We start from the raw sequence: 20867 nt of genomic DNA, 5'->3' as shown, positions 1-20867 counted from the left end.
ATGTCCTGCTAAAGTGCAAATATTTTTTTCCCCCCTTTTTTTTTTCTCGAGTCTTTAACTGATGCATCTCTTGCAGGAAGCCCGTTGAGGAAAATTCTCCATGAATGTACGTCACAATGATGATGACCGACCAAATTCCCCTGGAACTGCCGCCCTTGCTGAATGGGGAGGTAGCCATGATGCCTCACATAGTGAATGGCGATGGATCGCAGCAGGTCAGTAAGCTTTGCAGTGAGACACTGGCTTAACTGAACTGGGCCGTCAAGCGATTTTGAGGGTGGGGAAAAAAGTCTTTGGTTTTCCCTAGTATTGGGGAGGGCAGTGTTTTTTTTTTTTGTTGTTTTTAATAGAAGGTAGAAATATACTTTTTAACAGGAATAACTTCAAAAGCAATGCTTTAAATGTGCCAGTCAGCTCAATGTGATTATTTGCAAATATATTAATTGAAGTTAAAATAACAGGATGAAAGYAACTGCAAATGTTGTTTCTGAAGATTTTGTGGAAAGTCAGTCTTTTGATTTACTTGTGCTAATTGCTGTCCAGACCTCTTGCTGGTGTCTGTAACAACAGATTTTTAAATACTTARAAGTACTTTGAGACTAAATTATAGAAAGGGGGAAAGAGAGGTACAGAAAATGGAAGACAAGTACTCTATGATGTCTGCTATGCTTAGCTAAGTGTACTAATCACAATAGACCTATGCTTTATGATAAACCTAAGAGGGGCAGAAGTGAATTTTGAGCAAGCATTTGAAAGAAGGCAAAGTTGCTCTCAATTTTCCTGGGAGGTATTCTCTAGCAAGCTTGGTCGGGTGTAAAACAGGACCATAGTGATGGCTTTATGTTGTGATAGAGCCTGAAGGTGCAGCTTCATAGTTAGTAGTTGCCCAAACCTGTCAACTTGGGTTAGTCTTTCATTTTGTAGAACATTTATCCTAGCAGTTTTTTGATACTGCTTTATTTGGCTCCCTGCTTGTTTGAGCAGTTCAACAAAGTACTTTAACCAAGGTGGAAATAAGCTCTCCTTCATGAATCAATAAAATGTCTATTCAGTTTCTTCTCATTCCCTTGTTTTTTTGTTCCTCTCCCCAAGCTGTGTTTTGAGCTGCAGCAGTCACAGGAGGAAGAATATTTTCCCCCTTTTTGTAAGCTTTTAAGTCTGCTTGCTTGTCTAGATTCTTCGTATAATACAGGATTGCATTGCTGTAATTTTTTTAAAGGTGTGTTTCTACACAGTGCATTGTAACTTTAATGAAGGAAGAAGCTTTTAATGGCTCTGTTTATGAAGTCCAATATTGATATGCTTAAATGAAGGAGTAAGCTTATTGGTATTTGAAAGCGTAATTGTTTCTTAAATGGTTTCCAGCAAGGTAGGAGGGAGCTTATCAAGTTAGAATGTCCAATGGGTCTTTCCATTTTACAGAAAGGATAAATTAAGTATTCTGAGCACTCCTTTGAGGTGGAGTTCTAAGTCAATCTTTGAATTCCCCATCAGTGATGATTCAGTAGCCTCGCTTGGCAGATAGCTTTATTGCCTGTAAATCAGCTTCTCATCTAATGTTTTGCAGTAAAAATAYGCTGATGCAGTAGAAGTGCATTACTTCTTGCTTTTACTGTGCTGAGCAAATGTGACTCAGCAGAACAGTTCTGAGTCAGATTACTTCTCTGTGTAAATGTTTTTCGGATAATGTTTGACCTTAAATGAGAATAATTTATCATTTTATCTCTTTAAATACTTGTAGCTGGAATGCATATGTTCTGTGAAAAACTTTTTCTSCCTCTGGTCCAGATGTGCCATCTTGTGTAGCATGGTTCAGCTGCCTTTATGCTTTAATCACTTTCATCCTGTTCCTGAAGCTTTAATTGGTATTTTCACTTTTAAAAAGTGTAGTTCTAAAATTATTGGATTAAATGCTTTGCTTGATCTTTGCATATTACAGCTTGCAAAATTAATTGCTTTCGATATGTTTTCTTGCCTAACGTACAGGCAAATGTTACGTGTTTGTTTAAGAGGCTGTTTGTAAGGCAGTAAGAGCTGTCAGATTTGTTCCATGCAAGAATGGCTTCCTTGACAAAGCTGCTTTTTATTCTTCTGTAAATAGGTGCAAGTTTTATAAAGACACTTATTTTGTAGGTCCCAGTTACAGTCTCTACTAGTATATTTTGTTTTTTAAAAGCCATCTTCATAGCTCTGTTGGTATGAGAAGGGAGCATGCTGAGTTTTCTAGACTGCGGTATAGCCAATATGCAAACCAGTATGTCAGGCTCTGCAGCTGACAATATGTTGTTTCTGATGAGATGCTCTTAGGTACATTTGCTGTTGATCACACTTTAAGCTTTATCAGATTCTCAAAAGATAAGTTTTTATTTATGTACGGAAGAGTCCTCAGTGCTACCTGCTTCTAACTACTTGTTCCACCTTCCTGCCAATGCATTCTACATACTTTTTTCTCTTGGAATTAAATTCTGAACATATGCACGTATGCATACTATTCTTTGAACGCTTGGACTTTTGAAAGAGATGAGCCACAAGAGAAAGATTAAGACACCTTATCCTGAGTTTGCATGAGCTGAACCTCAGAGCTGCTTTCCTGTTGTGGGTAACAGCTTACTCTGTGATGACACTAAAGGAGTTCTGAGTAATGCCTTGGATTCATAGAGAAAAGTTTTTAAATTCCTGATTTTGGTGTCTAGCATGAGATATGTGGTCATCCTTGTAACGAGGAACACTGCCGAACTGTAAAATTTTTCCTTTGAGATGCATGCAAAATATGTTGTCAGTTAATCTGACTTGCTGATTCTCTTCAACATGGTATCTCAAAACAGTATTACTTTATGCCTGGCTTGCTCTCTCTTTTTTTTTTTTCTTTTTCCTTTGCTTTGGAATCACCTTGACTGAGTGTAATTTATGCATGTAAGCCAGTAGGGAATGCTCCTCTGCAGTACCAAGTGAGGGTTTTTGTAATGCCCTTTGCTTCTTGTGGAGCTTTGCAATGGTTCAAACTTCACAGTAGTCTTCGAAGACTGTGGACTTCAAAGACTTCAAAGTCATTGGAGTGCAGATGTCAACAGAGGTTTGGGGAGTAGAAGAGAAGAGGTGGTACAGCTGAAGCTGGTCAGCGCAGGAGCTCCCAAAGGATTCTGATGGGAACTCTGGATATTCTCATGCTACCCACGTATTTTGTGAGAAACAGGACTGCCTCTTTGCAAGGCAATGCCATTGTCAGTCCCAGGAGCAAAATGATGGGCAGCCATGCCCAAAACTGTCAGGACAGCATGGTGCTTGTTCCCAGCCCCCTCTGTATTTCTCATGAGCCCATTTACCTAGAGCCTGACTGAGAAAAGAGGCAGCCAGGGAAAGTATTTGACCTGCCAGTGGTATTCTCGTATTGTGGACAATCATACTGAAGTGGATAAAATCCTTTAGCTTTTACCAGCAGCCAGRTGGAGAGTGCTGCAAAAGGAGAGATGCCAATAAGCAGTAAGCAGTATATTGCAAGACAATTGCATAAAGGTATTTATTTTTTTTTTCATTTTCTTGGGGATAAGAGTTATGTAGCAGTACAGGGCAGAACTAAGAATGTCTCTGCCTACTTGGCAGTAATCCCTCTTCTCTAGATTACCCAAAATGGCATTTGCATTATGAACTTTTTTGCTTCCCACACTTAATTTCCAGTACAGCTGACTGTGTTTAGTGCTTTCATGTCCCTTCCTGAGCTGCTTCTTACTCTGTTTCTCTTTCTAATCCACTTGTAACTCCTGTGGAGATTCTGAGAGTTCTAATTAAACTTTTGGACCAAGAATTTCACTGGTTTCTGGTAGCTGTTCCATTGCATGCTTTGAAAATCTTAAGAGTACAAAGGCGGAGGGGCAGGTGGTTGGACTATAGCATGTCAGTGCAGAGTACTATGTGGTTTATTTTGGGATGTTTTATTTTGACCTGGTTAGGTCAGTGGATTTGCAATTGTGTAGCAAGTTTCGTATGGTTGTTTGTCTTTATCACTGCTGGGCTTGAGAGCAAGCACTGTATATAGTGCCTACATGTGCATATTCTTGCCTTCTAGGGTCATAAACTTTGAATAAGGGAGGTCAGAGTGCATCCAAACATGAAACAAAATTTGCCAGGTTTCTGTAGTGCAACAAATCTGTGCAGCTTGCAAGAACATGAAAGGCTTTCCTGGCTGTGTTTTTACTGTACCTAAACAGTGGCATCTGGACTCTTGTGCATATTTCTGTAGTCTGATTTTAATAAATGAACTTTGATAAAGTAGCTTAGATCAGGCTACAGTTTTGAGCTGCTTATGTATTTTGTTCTCAAATAGATCAAGGTCAGCTATATTGGAAAGATGTTAAATATGAGTTAAATTGCTTTTAAGCRCCCTGTCACTGTCAAACTGTGTGCAACAGATTGATACTTTGCAGAAAATATTTGGATCAGATTGTCTTTTTGTACTTAAACTTTTAAATGGATACTATTGATTCAAATTCAGAAGAGCATTTCTTGTCACCTCTACATTGTCTTCTGTTGTGATGCTGTTTGGCCTCCTTATTTCTTGGTCTTTCTAGCTTCTACTACAGGTGTTCTGGCTTTGTGTTGGTAAATTACTGTTTATATATCAACTTTGTAAGAAGAGTAGAGAGCAATTGACAGGAGTAACTTACTRTATAAACTTTCTTGTTTTCTGAAATGTATCTTCTATTATATAATTGCAAAAAATGACCTTATATGGGGGAGGGGGTTTGTTTCAATAGGACARAAGTTTATAATTGCGACATGTCAAAGTTACCTGAGCTAAGAAGCATCAGACCGTGAAAAATGGTTATAATGTAAAGCATGTCTGAATTCCCTTCTGTTTAAATGTACTGTTTTTTTAAGCAGATTCAGTACATATTAGAGAAGGTATTCAGAAGAGCACTTAGAATAGTCAAGTAGCGGACAGTGTTTGCTCTCTAGGAAGTCTCCAGAACAAACTTCTTAGAGGTATTGGCTACCAAGGTGGAAGAGGTGGGATTTTAACCCAAGGATGTTCGTGGGTGATCTCTGCTCTCACAAATTTCTTTGTGAATGCAGGAATGGCAACATGTGGATTTCATTAAAATTTCTTGAAGCTTAAAATTACTTGCTTATCAGAGTAATTTGTTACACAGATATACTGAATTTTTATTGGTTGTTTGAGAGTCTGTTTAACCTATGATAAATCATGAAGTTCAGGATTTGTCACTTGCTTTTGAGCTTTGCTATCAGCGTTCAGGGTGAGCTCACTTCCCCACGCCTATATTTTCTGTTATACAGAAAAAAGTAGATAATTCAACTTAAACATTATTATTGGAGTATTACTTTGTAGAAGTCATTGCTTAAGAAGTAGTACACTATCTGATTTTTTCTTTCAAAAGTGAGGCTGAGAGTATTTATCCTACTCACTTCTGTGTYGTTGAGAAGGAAGGCATTCCTGGAAAGAATATTTTGTAAAGAACAGCTTGAATACCTTGGTCCTTCCTGGGCACCAGAGCTGGTAACTCAATAGGAGCTAGGACACAAAGTGGAAATAAGAATGAGCCCATTTGATTATTACATTTTTTCCAATGATGCAATATGTTCCAAAGTTTATGCAGCTTATAAATGGTGAATATAGTAGATTTAGTAGTGTTTAAAGCAGTTTAGAAGTACCTGTGGCCTGGATCCCGGATAAGGCCTGTGACACGTCCACCGGCCGTATGAAACGTGGCGTGTCTGTAAAGGGAAGGGAAGATCCCCCACGTCGGGCAGCGGAGGTTTTAGGATGTGGCCTGCCAAAGCTGCGCAAGATGCTGTTCGGCCTTAACAGGGAAAAGGGCCGCGTATGAGCAGAAATCTTTTAAACTACATTACTTTGCATCAAATGTGTGGGACTGTTTTCCTACTTGCTAGTATGCTTGCATTCACAAGTGAACTGCAACCTGCCATCTAGCAGATGATGTTTTGAATGTGAGTTTTGTCATGTGTACTTAAACACTTGCATAAGTAAACAGATACTATTCCAGATGGGTAACAGCACATACCCTGGGTCCTTACCAGGTAGCATTTTCTAGCTTTTGTGTGCAACTGTTTACCCACGGTATAAATGAGTTCTGTATTCCCAAACTGGGCTTTAAGCCTCTGTCAGACTTTGGCAGGATTATTTGTCTCTTCCCCTGCTCCCTGTAGGCATAAAAATTGGACAGTAGGAACGAGGGGGACGTGAGTGAAACTTGTTGGTCTSTCATGAAAGCTTGATCTGGACACAGAGCGCTTACAGCCAAACTGGGTGTGTGTGAGTGTAAATATTTATATTAACTATGTAACTTAGTAACACTAATCAGAGTTTTAACAAATACAACTATTTAAAGTATAACAACATTCTTAAATGCAAAATAAATGCAGTGTCAAAGCGTGCTATGGAGGTAGCCAGCTTTTCCTGACAATGCAACAGGTAAGTCCAGGCTTCGACAGCGAGTGTTAATTTACCAAAATGACAATCTGAGGGTGGGTTTCCTTTTTTTTTTTTTTTTTTTTGCGGGGGGAGGGAGGTGGAGTTGTATTGCTGACACTGTACTCGAAGCTGTCACAAAGTCCAGTTGGAGACAGTCCACATGTGAGCTAGATGAAGGGAGCCATGAGACTGAAATTCAGCTTGACTCTCACCAGACTGCACCCGTAGYGATGCAGCCAGGTCAGCAGCAAGGGCATGAGCAGCAACTGCATTTCAAAGGGACTTCTCAAGTTATCTCTCCCCTTGTTGTAAGGGGAAGTATCTTGTAAATTAAAAGTTCTTATTCAGGATGGTAAATTTTGGAAGAGACAGATGGAAACTAAAGATCCTCTGCATTTGTTTACATTGAAATAGAGATGTCATTCTTAGGTACTTCCATTATTTTGCTCAGATTTTAATTATAGATTTCATAACCAATGCATTCTCTTAAAGATCCTTTGTGTAGAAAGAAAGCTGGAATAGAAAAGTGGTGTTCCAGAATGCAGGATATTGTTTTGTTGTTTAGGAGGACTTGGGAGAAATAAATCTTAGAATTGGTTCATTTACCACCAAGGCGTACTTAGTGTGTATAAACAAAAGAAGTCACAATGTGCCTAGATATTATTTGTCCCAGATGGAGCTCTGAACTTGGCTCCTTATACAGCACTGATGTCATGGTGCATAAGTAAGCCCCAAGCTAGAGGCACGCAGAGAATCTTGCTTTATTCCGATGTGATTGGAGTGGTGGGGGAGAGTCAGGGGGGCGTTGGTTGGAAAATGTGTTTCACGTCTTCCTTGGCTGTCTGCAGGGAACAGTGTCAGTTAAAGAATTTGGAAGCGCTACTAAATAAGGGAAGCAGGGGAACAGCCTGTCGCCCACCCCCGCGATTAGGAAAGAGCTGTGGTAGAATTTTGACAAGTTGTTTGATGCGCTGTCGTGTATATGTGCCCATCTAAATTAGTTAGTTTCTGATTAATGACTTAACATCTGGAGGTGTAATATTCAGCGTGTGCCGTCTCCAACGGGCTGACCTTAACTCTGCAGTGCATTAGTCTGTGGTGAGATTGCGAGTGCTCGGTTTGCACGGTTTGCGTGGTGGAGCGGCTATCCCATGGTGGATCTAGCCTCGACATAGTCCGAAGGGGGCGAGGAGCAGCTGTGTGGAAGCAGCTGTGGTCTGCAGTGCTGCAATCACTGCGCAGGAAAACTTCTGGTGCAGGGCTGGGAATTGTCGCCATCGTTGGGCCTGAGGAGAGGAGAAGCTGGGGCTGGGTGGACAAGAGCTCCTGCGGCAGCTGCTGCAAGGGGTTGGGGGCAAAGCTAGGGTCTTCCAAGAGAGGAGCAGCTCTGCTGTCCCGTGCTGGTTGTAACCCCCATGCCAGAGCTCCTTCAAAGGCCAACTCTGCTGCGTGTAATCATGCGCTGGCCATGCTTCCTGCGTGTGCAGCCGTCCTTCTGGTGTTGATCCACACAAGAGCTCCTGTCGGTCACCTGGAGATTATTCCTGTTTGCTCTCAGTGTAGCTGCCTTCCCCCAGCAGCAGGGCGATAAGGATTTCTTCTTGTGCTGCAGAGGTGGCTGATTAATTTGAACATCGGAGMAGAAAAATGTCTTTTCATATCTTCAGAACTTAAGGGGTTGTTTTGTCTTTTAGAAGATGGTGGCTGCTGTGTTTTTATTGTAGGGTGGCTTTTYTTGCGTACAGTATGACTTTAAGTCCATATGTGCACTCACCATTATTATTTTTCACATGTGTTTTTCTATACCATTGTAGCTGGAGGTTGCTTTTGTCATTATTTTGAGAAATCCTGCAAAACTGATCTTTTTGGAAACTGCTGAGGAAAAGATGGTCTTTTCAGTTCTGTGCARAGGCTTGGCTGTTGGGAATCTTAGATTCTGTTCTTGGACCTTGGCTCTGAATTTTTCTGCAGTTTTGTTGAGTGAACAAACTTATAATATGTTGATGTTTCTTTTTCTATGGTGTAAGAAAAACACTACTCTAGAAGTGCAGACCTACTGGGGTTGCAATTGTTCTTTKCAGAAGTTGTATTTGGTTTAACAGAATTCAAGCTCATAGACYTTCTTTGAAAATCTTTGTGCTTGTATATGTATTTAAATGTTTAAATACTAATAAAAATAGATACGTTGTGGTTTACAGCTTTATTGTTAGGAGAGGAGTTTTACAAATGGTACACATTCACAARTATTTTATTAACGCTGATGCTAAGAAACTTCATCTTAAATCAAGTTTTGATTTACTGGATTTTGATTGAAAAACACAAAGGAACTTACTGCATGTCACTGGTCAACAAAACAGTGCTTTCTTAGAAACAGTGCAACTTAAAAAGCATATATTAAAATCTGTGCAGGTAGATAACAAGTATTTTGCATACATGAGTGTAATTAAATTACATGCATTTTTTTCCACAGAGTTATATTTAAGAAGGATAATTAAAAAAAAATTCCAAACAGATTCTAACAAACTCTCCAAGGCTTTACCCCATTAATGACCTTTTCCACTGGGTACAAAGATGATAGTAACCGTCTTATTGAAAGGGGAAGAAATGGTAGGAGGAWAGATTTTTCTATTTTAAAATGATGGTATTAAAAGCTATAGGGGGAAAATGAGTTCCATCAGGAAAACCCTGCTTTCCTCTTTAGAGATGACTTCTTATAGTTGAAGAGGAGTCATCAAATGCTTGAGGAAAGAGTACAATGTGCCTTGTCTGCCAAAGCTTGGGCTGAGCGATAAGGCGGTTTAGAGATGGGTTTGACTGACTGACCAGGGAGAACAAGTAGCACAAGTAACCCAAATCATGGAAACGTAAAACAGAAATTCAGACTTAATTAGGGAGGAAGACTGTGAGCAGTCTGCGGTACCACGAGCTCCGGCTTCAAAGCCGCTCCTTGTGGGCTGTGCGTGTGCTTCATAGAGGGCTTTTAATCTCTTTTGGTTTCCAGCAACTTCAGAAATGCATTTGAGCTGAGCCTCRCTCATTCTAGTGGTTGGGTGTGTAGCAAAAGAGTGCTTTCTTGGGGGCATTTCTGAGTGCTAGGTGGCTGTAAGCAAGGGAAACCTACTCAAATCCTTCGTTCCCCTCCACTTCCCTTTATTGAAGGCGTGTTCAGAAAATCGAGGATCCTATTTTGTAACATGGTTATTTTAAAACCAACATCTTTGCAATGGTTTAATTGCACAGGAAATAGTTGGAAGAGGTTATCCTTTTAATGTATTTGATACTTAGCCTCAAAATAAGATCCCAAGTGAAAATATTCTGTGACCTCTGGTCTTTACTGGGCAGCAGCTCCTATTTGGGCAAAATGTTATAGTCCATACTCAAGACAGGCCAAGTAYGAGAGTTATCTGTTGTTATCCTACAGTAAATACAGTAAATAATGGGAATCTTAGCTTTTTTTTTTCTTTTAGCAAACTTACTATCCCAAAATATGAGATTGATTACCCCCTGAGAATTTTTTTTTTTTTAAGTATTTGTGAAAGCCTTTAGTTGCACCAACATCTTCCAGGTTGTTTTTTACTGCTACCTCTTTTCTGTTTAAATTACAACCATGATAACTGCCCTCCCTYGTGGTAGCAATAAACCATCCTTCGCTGACAGTTTTGCTCGCGGGGGAACTGAGGGCTGAATTGAGCGTTTGTCAAATGCACCTGAGCGCGGCTACGGCGCAGAGCTGGRCCGGGGGCTGCCGGCGACTTGCTCGGTCTGTAACCAGAGCAGCCAAGCAGCGGATGATACCATTTAAAACGTCCCATCGCAGCGAGGCGCAGGAAGGCTCGCCGTCCCCTCGGTCTCGCCGAGAAAAGCCGGCGGTGGTTGGGCCCCGCTCGCCTGCGGCCCGGGCAGCGCCTGCGGCTTGGCGCGCTGGCGGCTGGTGTGGGCGAGGACCGGCGGCGCAGGAGCGCGCGCCGCGCTCGGAAGCGGTGGCGGGAAGCGTGGAGCTGGGGCATCCCCTTCCCTTCAGGAAACGAATCGGTTGACGGAACAACTTGTTTGTGTGAAAACCTGCGTAGTGGAGCGAGGCTAATGCTGCTTTATTTCAGCCGTCGTGAATGAGCTGTTACTGGGGATACAATCTTAATTGAGATTTGCTTTTTTTTCTTTTGATGTGGAAAACTAGAAATAACTTTTGAAATGTGTCTGCAGACATGTTAATGCAGACATTTGGACTAGTGGCTGAGCTTTACAAATGACTCCTTTTAAAGGAATTTATAAACTATGTCATTCTAATAACTCTGTGGTAGTAACATGAATCATGTAGGAACAGGAATCTCTCTCTTACGTCGGCACTTACCTGCTGTTAGGTTTAACAGCTCGTGTATGCGCTTGTCGATGTCGCAGTCATCCGGAGGCTAGACGCAGCAGCGAGATGCCCAGGAGCAGGCAAATTGTAGCCTGGTTTTTGCTTTTGGGGACTGATTTGACTTCTGTGACCTACGTAGTTTAGGGAAAAGATTAAGTTTTTTGGACGCGAGGAGCCAACCTACTTTACTGTATGTAATTTGAAGAGTTGGACTAAGTCTTCCTAAAAGCGTGATAGTCCTGGCATCTGCTTTACTTTAATCAGCTGCCTTAGGAAGAAACCAGCTCGAGAGGCGCTGCTTGAAATGGACAGTGCAAGGGAGGCAGTCGAGGATTTTTATGGTTCTTTGCCCCTGGCGCTCTCTAGGCTTCCTGAAAGCTGGGTGGCATTGGTTTGCCCTGCACTTCTTCTGACCAGACGTGTGTCTCCTGTTGTCAATAATTTCTGCCTATTCATAGCAGAAAAGCAACTGTCACACGCCGATCGCTCGGAGATTAAGCTGGGATGGCTTTGTGGCTCTTGGCCTTTCCAAACCATTTCCTGTGGTCTGTGCCTGCCGGATCAGATCTGCTCTGATYGGTGTTCTCTGAAAAACTATTGCTGCAGACCAAATAATGGCTTGTATTTGTCACTCTTCTGGTTTCCAACTTGTACATTGGAAATCTAACCGTGACACCTGGTTTCTGTAGGGTTCATGTAAGCAATAATTAGAATATGCCTTTAATGTAAGGGCTCCAGAAACAGAACAGTAATTCAAATTCTTTCATTCCATTTTGCACAATCAAAAATTCTGCATGCAGGTGTCTCAGAGTATAAACACTACAGATAAATTTTGAGAGGGATTTCGCAAAAAGATATCCACTGTATTATCAATTTAATGTCAATAAAAATTCTCAATCTTAAATCTTCAGTAAAGGTCAGTGTAAGTTGCRCTGTTTCAGCTTTGCACTGTGCTTGGTAAATGCACTCGGTAAATGGTAAAAGACATTTTGGCTGACAACCATGCAGGTGCCCTGGCGCTGCTTTGGAGTCCAGCCACGCGGCTGCCCTGGGGCAGCTTCCCCCGAAGGGCCGAGTGCTCTGTGCACAAGGTGCTGTCAGGATCAGGCTCCTACTTAAAATAAGCACAGCCAGCCTCGCCTTGTCATCAGGATATAGCTGCTTATGAACTCCTGTAGCGTAAACATTTTTGTTCAGTCTCACTAAAAATAGTTTCTTCTAACCTAACCCCCTACTTGAGCCAGGAAACAAGTAAGATGGGTAAATGCAAAATGCTTTTTTTGAAACAACCTCTTAGTTGCAATAAAGGGGGAGTGAGGAATGCTGCTTTGGCACTTTCTGGACTTCGTGGCATTCCCATCGTCTGCAGAATTGAGCAGTGGGAGACTGGGAGTGAGTGCGCTTTTTTTTTCCCCTCCATACTAAATATTTTATTACTAGTTCTGTTTGTAACTATAAAACAGTGTGTGTCTATGGATTTTGCTTTACTAGGATCTGTTATGTCTAGGACTGTGTGATAAATTTTTTTAAAATGCAATGGATAAAACTCCTATTGTTACTGCAAGGAATTTTTATTCCTGTGAAATTGGAAGCACCATTTGACTTGATATTTCATGCTGTAGTTTGTTACGTACTGTCTGCCTGAAGGTACCTGTGGTCCAAAGACTTATTTCCTTAGCTGGCAGCATCTGGCCGATTTAAGTACGCTGTCATTGGTGGTGGAACCTGAAACCATAATTCTCACCTACATACAACTACTGAGTTAAATCTTTGTTTCAGCTTCTAAAATTTAGATGAGTGGGCAAAATATTTAAATCTGTATTGATTACTAGACCCTGCTGGTACCTAAATATGTAGTACTGGCCTACTTCTTTCTTTGTGTGTGTTTTGTGGTTTTTTATTTGTTTGTTTTATCTTCTTCAAAATAGGGAGAACATAAGTGGGTTGAACAGATGTAACCTTTGAAGATTAGAGTGATTAGAATTTATCTGCTTTCTTTTGGCAGGTGTTTTTGGTTCAAGTTAATCCAGGTGAAACCTTTACAATAAGGGCTGAAGATGGAACCCTGCAGTGCATTCAAGGTAAGAATATATGGAAACATGCAGACAAGAGTCATTTCTGGTATGAAAACCTTTAATTTCTTCAAAAATGTGACATGTAGTTCTGAAATATAATGGTGACATACATAGTGAGAAATTTTAGACAAGACTACTGTGTCACAGGACTTTTTTCCTCATACCTCAGAATGAGACATGAATTTCTTAGAAGTGTAGGATTTTTTTTTTTTTGAAGTCATTGTCTAGATATCTGTATCTATAGGTTTTTTTCCTTATAATGAAATGGTAACACAAATGAGGGGTTGTGAATCAGATGAATAACAATCAAATGGATGTCTAAGATTTTTTCCTTCATGCTAGTATTAGGAGTGCAAAATGAATAAAAAGTGGTACAGCTATGTAGAATGCTAGGGAAGTCAGATATGTGTGTATATATATATTTTTTTTGAACAGAATTTTTTTTATCACCTCTTTAGAAGCAGAGCAAGCTAGTTAACTTGGATAGAAGTATGTAAGCAGTCTTTTGGTGTTTTACCTGTTGGTAAAATAGAGCAAGTAAGATAAATAGCACTTGCTTTTTTAATAATACAGAGACTGTCAAAAACTTTAACAAGTCTGACGGTAGAAGTGACTGAAAAACAAAAGACCTTTCAGATTCCCTATTAAATATTATAAAGCAAGGTTTCTAGCTAGGAGTAAATACAGCTTTGAAGAGAAACACATTTTTCTAGATATAACACTGTCTACAGTAAATATAGGAAGGCAAAATCAAAACTTAAAGGGAATAGATTTTGCATAGGCATACTGCAAATACTGTTTTCAGTGTGATCTTTTTTTTTTGGGGGGGGGAGGTACTTATGCCACCATAATGTTTTTCTGAGAAGGGAGGTAGGGGGGATGCAAATTTTATAATAGTGTTGCCTCCCCCATCCTTTCCTGATATAAATATCGTTAAGTCTTAGTAGGCTGCACACTGAGAAATCTTTCCTTAAAAAAAAAAAAATAGCAATAGTGGAAAATAATCAATGTAATAGCAATTGTATAGCCAGTGAATTACTGCTGATTTTGACTGTGGAAATGAAATCTACACAAGCGATCCATTCCTTGGATTGCATTAAATATAGTTCATATAGTCCAATCATACTGCTCAAGGATAATTATGCTTTTTCTTAAATTTAAGTTAGAAGTGACCTCTGGAGATCCCCTTATCCAATCTCTTGCTCAAAGCAGGGCTAGCTTCACAGTCAGGTCAGGTTGGCCACAGCCTTGTCAGCCTGTCTTTGGAGGTCGTATGCTTCAGCCTCCTACCCATCCTAATGGCATTTGCTTCAGTTTGGTATAGAATGCGTCTCTACCTCTATATGGCAGCRTGAAGACTGACAGTTTGTGTCTGAAAGTTGAAATACATTTCTACAAAACTTTCTTGTAATGCCTTAATGTTTGGTAGGATAATCCTAGTTTTTTGGGGAAAAAAAAAAAAAAAAGATGCTGAAAAACATCCTACCCATGTTTCAGGAGTTTGAGAGTTGAAAATTTACAAGTAAATATGAAGTAAACTTTTTCCTTTGATTGTCCAAAATCTTTTTTTCAACAAAGATCGAGAAAAAAATTAGTGCTTTGATCAGGTAAGATTTTTCAGATAAATGTCGCTCAAGTACAGAGGACCCATGTATCTGTGAGCTATGTACCTAAGAGCTGGATATTTTTATTGTTAAAAATCTCATCTCCATGGAAATAAGGAACTAATAGTTATTTGAGATAGGAATTACAGAAGCTTCTCCAAACACCATTCAGGATTATTTGGCCTTGATGTGCAATGATAGCAGCAATTTAAAACTTGTTAAAATTTATATCTGACCCAGTGTGTAGTAAGGAATTGGTCCACATGGCAACTAAGAATAGTAAAGCTGGCTATTCCTTTTATTTGAAATGAACTTTCTTACGAAGGTTAATACATAAAACTTTTCCATTAGAACCTGATTATGACAGCATTTATTTATTTATTTATTTTTAATGTTCAACGTGTTGTTCAGAGAAACTGTTCAAATGAATGCAGTTTGGAACCTTCTTGTTATGTATTTGTAGTAATTTAACATATTAGTGCCAACAATGTTTGGCTGGTACTCATCAGCAGCATCTTTGATACCTCTGTACAGATAAGCACATGCCTGTGCATGTACACACASTGTGTGTGTATATATATGTGTGTGTGTATACATACAAATATATTTATACCTTGTTTAAGTTCTGTCTGAAAGTTTTTATGTTCTCTCCAGGATAAAGTTTCAACTTGTGTTTTATTGTGAAATATGTATATTGCTGAGGTGAATATGTGCTTCAAAGATGGATTAGCATCCCACTTTTAGTTGAGCAGTTTTCACGGTGGAACGGTGAATCATTTATAAGTGTCAGTCGCTCAAAAAAATTCTTAGTCTRTTAGCAAATAGCACTAAGGTTATGAATCTTGATGGTTCTGCTTTTTTCYTGTGCTCCGAGATTAAAGTGAAAGGCAAAATTACTATATGTTTCTAGAGATCGCATATCCTCTTGCTCCTCATAGAGCATTAGAACRTGTTGTGACTTTTTCCGTGTTGCAATATTGTGTATATTTAAAGCTAATATATTCTCTCTACTCAGGCCAAATTTATATTATAATATGTTATTTTTTTGCTACCGTGTTGTACTATTTAACATTGTGTTAAGGCAGCATGAGAGTCTCTTATGTAAATAGTGTGTATGCCTGGCTTGGTAGTTCCATCTTGAATGGAAAATATTTTGTTTCCTTATTGGTACATACTCGATGTTATGCTCTAAGATAACCTTGTAAGTATGATTTATTCATATTCACAATATGCAGGAATCCTTTATAATAACTTGTGTGATTCTTCTGAGTTTAGGGAGTGAACAGTTTTATTAGAAATTTGAGATGCCATAATTYAGCTACGTTAAATCCTTTAGGGTATGTGAAAGCTTCTCTTTATCATGTAGCCATTTTGCAGCTAACTTTGCTTATATAGAGTGATTTTTATCTTAGTGAATTTTTATCTTATATTACTTTTTGAGAAGTCTGAAATCTTCAGTTTGAGCTCCTGGAGCCTCTTTTTGTCTCACTTTCAGCAATAGTAGAAGAGCATCCCGGGAGCCACTGATTTTATATATCCAGGATTACATTTGGCTCTGTGATCAAGTCCTGGCATGTCTGGGGAAGGATAAGGATGATTAGGAGGACTGCCATCAAGTTAGCACAGATGAAAATTTAATGAATTTACACTTGTCTTCTAAAGAYTGGAAGAAAAGTGTTTGGGGAAAATAACCTCTGTGCTTCTGAAACTTTCTCAGTTTTAAACACCCTGAAATTTAATTCTTGACTGATCAAGTAATCTCTTTAAAATAAAAAGGAGATGCACATTTGAAGGTCTCCAGTGTTTTGAAATAGTTGACACATCTGAATCTAATAACTTTTTCCAATTCCTTATGGTTTGACCAGTCAGGTAACTGGTGAAAACTTAAAGAAAAAGAAAGTAAAAACAACAACAAAACCCTGAGAAAACCAACCTCTAAAATGCTGTAAAATCAGAATAATCGTGTTCTTTTAATTGAACATTGGACATGTTATATAGTAAGTGTAGTCTTCATTCCTGTTTGTCTCTGGGTACCATGGATGCCTTCTTCCGGACATCTGGTTTCTAAGCACAGTAAGTCGTGTGAGCCGGGGTGGTGGTGGTGGTGGTTAAATAACTGACTGAAAAGATGGTGACTGGGGAAAATTTAGCCAGGGGACATCAAGGGTGTTGGATGTTGCCTGGAAAGTCCAGATTTAGAATGATAAATCTGGTCTTTCAGAGAAATGTAGCCCTCAGTAGAAGTCTGTATGGCACAGGACACACATCTGGTTATGTAGGGGAGCTCCTGATCTGTTCCAGGTGGTTTCACTGTGACTTTTCTCATCAGCAACTTTCTAACGGCTTATTCAGTTCATSTCATGTGGTAAGAGAGAGGCTGTGGGGTTTGACTTGTCATAAAAACAATCCGTCTGTCCCACTTGGTTGTAAAGGTTGGGAATTGTTTGTTTAAACCATTCTATAAAGCCAAACAAAGATCTCTGTTCCTTTTATAAGGAAGACATTAAACTGAAAATAATTTTCCACAATCTTCATGTGATACCTGCTTCTGAGGGCTGGTTACTGTCAGGATCCCTTTTCCTTAGGGAGGTCTGGGAGTAGTGCTTCTGCAAAGTTCGGTTTCCACTCTCATTGTATTTAGAGCAAAATTTGTCCTTTATGACGTTTGGATAAACTCAAACTACTGCTAACAAAGGGGAATAAAAACTCTGATGCTTGATGATTGACAAGTTGTCATTAAGAAACAGTGGCATCAAGTTCCAGCTTGTGAAATTGAGGAGTGGAGGGATTACAGAGAGATTACAAATCCCTTGTAACCTTTATAACGACAACCAGGAAAAGGAATAAAGAAAGGGTATGTTAGAGATTGATCAAAAGGAATCTTTTCATAGTTCCTAAAGGTTGAAACAGGTGAAATACTGAGACTTGATGTTATCTGTGCAGCCAGAAGGCATGCTGTCTTGCCTATCTAGGCCTGTTAAGCATTTGAATGCTTGCTGAAAATTGAGACTGGCCACCTGGCCTGAATTAAATCTTATAAAGTATGAGCATAAAGCACATTACTTGTGTGCTATTGGAAGACTGGTCTTTGACTGTWCCTTTTAAGGTGCATGTATATTAATAACAAAGTATTAGTGTACTTCCTCCAAAAATAGTGGTAATCCCAAGGAGAGGGGAAGGAAAGCCTTGTTCATGCTGTGCTGAAATCTGTGGAAGCTGCACATGCTTAACTCCTCTGAAACTTAGCTGAAGTCTTTGCTTACACAAAGATTTGAACACCAAACTTCAGTTGTTCGTGAAATATTTCTGATTGCCTGAACGTAAGGCACATGTATCTTCACCCTTCTTATAGCACCCAAAGTCCATTTGAGTCAGGAATTTATGGGCCAAGCACCAAAAGAGCAGAGTCAGGTTTTACACAGCGTKCCTGTGGCTGGAAATGGTCGAGGGCTGCAAGCTACAGCATCTGTACGGAAAGAAGCATCTGTGAGAGGTGGTAGCTCTTAACTGCTGAAACTTAGTGTGAGCTGCTGCCTCCTTTGGGCAAAACGTACTTGATCACATGGTTGATGGAACTTGCCTTTGAAGAGCAGCATCTGCCGGTTCTTYCCCCTGCTCCTCCACTCCTACTTTCTACTGGCATACCTCATCTCCAACTGGAGGAGGAGTGAGTTTCACCAGGCCTACAGCCCCTGGAAAGGCAGGGCCCCAGGTGGAAACAGTGTATCTCCTTCCCACTGAGAGAGCTTTGAGACTTGACAGACCAAAACTTCTGCCCCCAGAACCTGAGCTTAATTTTGGGTTTTAACTGCAAAACTGTACTTYTCTGTGCTACTGAAGAGACTGATTTAAATTCAGTACTTTTGTAAAATAAAATGAGTATATATACACTGTATTACCAGCATAAAAACTGCTCTGCATAATACTTTACCTTTTTAGGTAGTTTTGTTAGGTCATAAATGATRTAAATACTTCATTTACTTGCAATTTTTCCAGCCTTTTTCACGGGCTCACTCAGGWCTAGATTGTTGCTAGCTCTGCAAAGCAAAAGACAAAGCCATGCTGGATCTTCTCTCACTTTGCTCAGCTGTAGCTGTAGACCTTGCACCCTCCTTGATATAGAGATTGCTTCTAGCTAGTACTTTAGTGTAATCACATTGAGTGAAATATGTAAGAGAGGGCGGACATGTATCTGATTAGCTACGGAACAGAACCAAAACAAACTCCCTATATTTGAAAAACAATTTCTCTGCTGTCTGAATCTTAGAATAAATAGGTTCATGTTGGGTTACATTTCTGGATGAATCTGATCTATTCAGCAAATTCCCTTCCCCTAGTGGCTGACTGAAGATTGACGTTTTTACACAATAGCTTAAGATCTTTGGTATGCATTTTTATTATTGTATGAGAATTGTGTCAGATACTAAATTACTTAAAAACATGGTATTGTTTGGGAATAGTTTGAGGCAGTGGCAGTGCACTCAAACATCTGCTCAGTGCTCTTTCATCCTGGAAGCCAGTAATGCCAAGTTTGCRTGTGCACTGTGCTATGAATAATAGGGACAAAATAATTATTCTGATGCAGTTTGAACTTGGTTGTCATCCCCATGCTGAAATTGCATATATATGGAGACCTTGAGGCAGACTGTAGACAACTTTCATCCGTTGATCTCACAAAATTGTTCATTTAAATTGCCAGCAACATAAATTATAGTCAGGCTAGGTGCTACTTTTCTGCCACAAACAAGTTAGACTAAAACGCTTTTGTTCTGTAGCTTTCTGTAGAGAAGTTTAGCATGTGAAAAGCATGTAACAAAAATTAGAAGAAAGGATACAACATATAGCAGAAGAGCACCTGGTGTGATAAAAATTCAGATTGAGAGTATTGTGTCTAGACTGTGCTTTTGGCAACTTGTTCTTGAAACTTATCTCTAGTCTTTGATTGTTTGGTGTCTCTGCCCTAGATTTGGAATAGTGAAGCACAAAATTGCTGTGTGCGAAGAGAAAAAGGAAGATATGCTTTAATCTTAGCATTGCACAGGTCAACAAGAGTCTACATTTAAGTTTCTGCTTGGTTTTGATGTTTTCAAGGACAAGACAAAAATGTACTGTGGCATGGTAGGGTTTCAGCTATTCGGCTATGTTTTTAAGCTTGAGTATTTGTGTAGTAGACAGCAGCCTAAATTGCCTTTGGGAGGGTGTGTGTGTGTGGAGGGGTTACAGTTTGAAATGAAAACAGGGTAATAAACACACCCAACTTACTAAAATCAGCATTCACCTCAGCTGATATTTTCCAGGGTTTTACCATTGATGTTAAACTTGAAGCACTACAGAGTTCTTGTATGTTGTTCTCCTGTAAAACAAAGAATGCATGAGTTAAATTTCTCTGGCTTTAAAAGCAAGTAACTTGGGGGAAAGCAAGACGTACGCTAAAACATCCAGCATTGATTTCTTTAGTATATTCTGGAGTTACTCCCTTAATTTGGGAAGGGGAAGTATTCCAAATAAATGATGATCAATACTAATACAATTTTTTATTATTATTACTTTTAAAAATTTTTGCCAAGATTTTCACCGGCAGACCTCACAACAATGCAAACGAATAGATGTATTTCTTAGAAGCTAAATAGCTATGGGTTTGTAGAGGAAGATGTGTATGTGTGTGAAGTAAGGCCGTTAGTGTTCAGAATAGTTGAAGCAAAACATCTTTTTTTTTTGTGAGATTGCAAACAAGGAAGCGACTCAGTTTCTTGGAGGGAAGGRAAGAGTTGAAAATAGATGGGACATCATGTAAGCAAATGACTGATAACTGGTGTGTTTCTGGGTGGAGACAAGAGGAAGCCAAGATTAGAGCAGCGAAGGGAATACACAAGGGACTTGGATGTAGGATCAGAGATTTGGGATTAAGGAAGTCTAAGGGAGAGAACAAAAAATACAGATAGTTAGCTGTTTTTAGTATACTCTGAGAATCAACGCATCTCTTTCATTAGCTCCTAAACGCATTTCCACTGTTGTCCAGATGCRCTGCTAGCTGATGGGTTGCTGATCAGTACAGCTCTCTTGGTTACTTCCATTCTAAAATGACATAACAGCAGCACTTGAAATAACATTGCTTTGGAAAGCTTCTTGCAGGCTGCAAACGCACCTATAATCGGAGTGCAGCCCGTCACATTCCTGGGTGTAACGCTATCTTGAACACTTAAGTGCAGCCGTTGGTTTTGCATTCCTCTGAAACCTCGGCAAAGCAGGCGCGCACCTGGAACGTGCAGCAGCACGGAGGTATGCARCACCTGCCCGGACGGAAGCCAAAACTGGTACGGGTCAATTAACTAACAGYGCACAAAGGCTTTGAAGAAAGAGGATACTGTTGTCCTGTCCTG

At 39.7% G+C, this 20867-nt stretch overlaps 1 protein-coding gene across 1 annotated transcript in view; it reads left to right on the top strand.

Annotated features, from left to right (window-relative positions):
* FNDC3B (fibronectin type III domain containing 3B) overlaps nucleotides 1-20867 on the top strand; it is a 191244-nt gene that overhangs the window by 19140 nt on the left and 151237 nt on the right. The window contains exons 2-3 of the mRNA XM_085322314.1: nucleotides 77-215; nucleotides 12814-12889. Coding sequence (XP_085178440.1) covers nucleotides 105-215; nucleotides 12814-12889 — 187 coding nt within the window. The 5' untranslated portion in view covers nucleotides 77-104. The remainder of the gene's footprint in view (nucleotides 1-76; nucleotides 216-12813; nucleotides 12890-20867) is intronic.

This window comes from Rhea americana, unplaced genomic scaffold (assembly GCF_003343005.1).
Source record: "Rhea americana isolate MKP2758 unplaced genomic scaffold, rheAme1 scaffold_76, whole genome shotgun sequence".
Taxonomy (NCBI): Eukaryota; Metazoa; Chordata; class Aves; order Rheiformes; family Rheidae; genus Rhea; species Rhea americana.
This window is presented reverse-complemented; position numbering and strand designations above follow the sequence as displayed.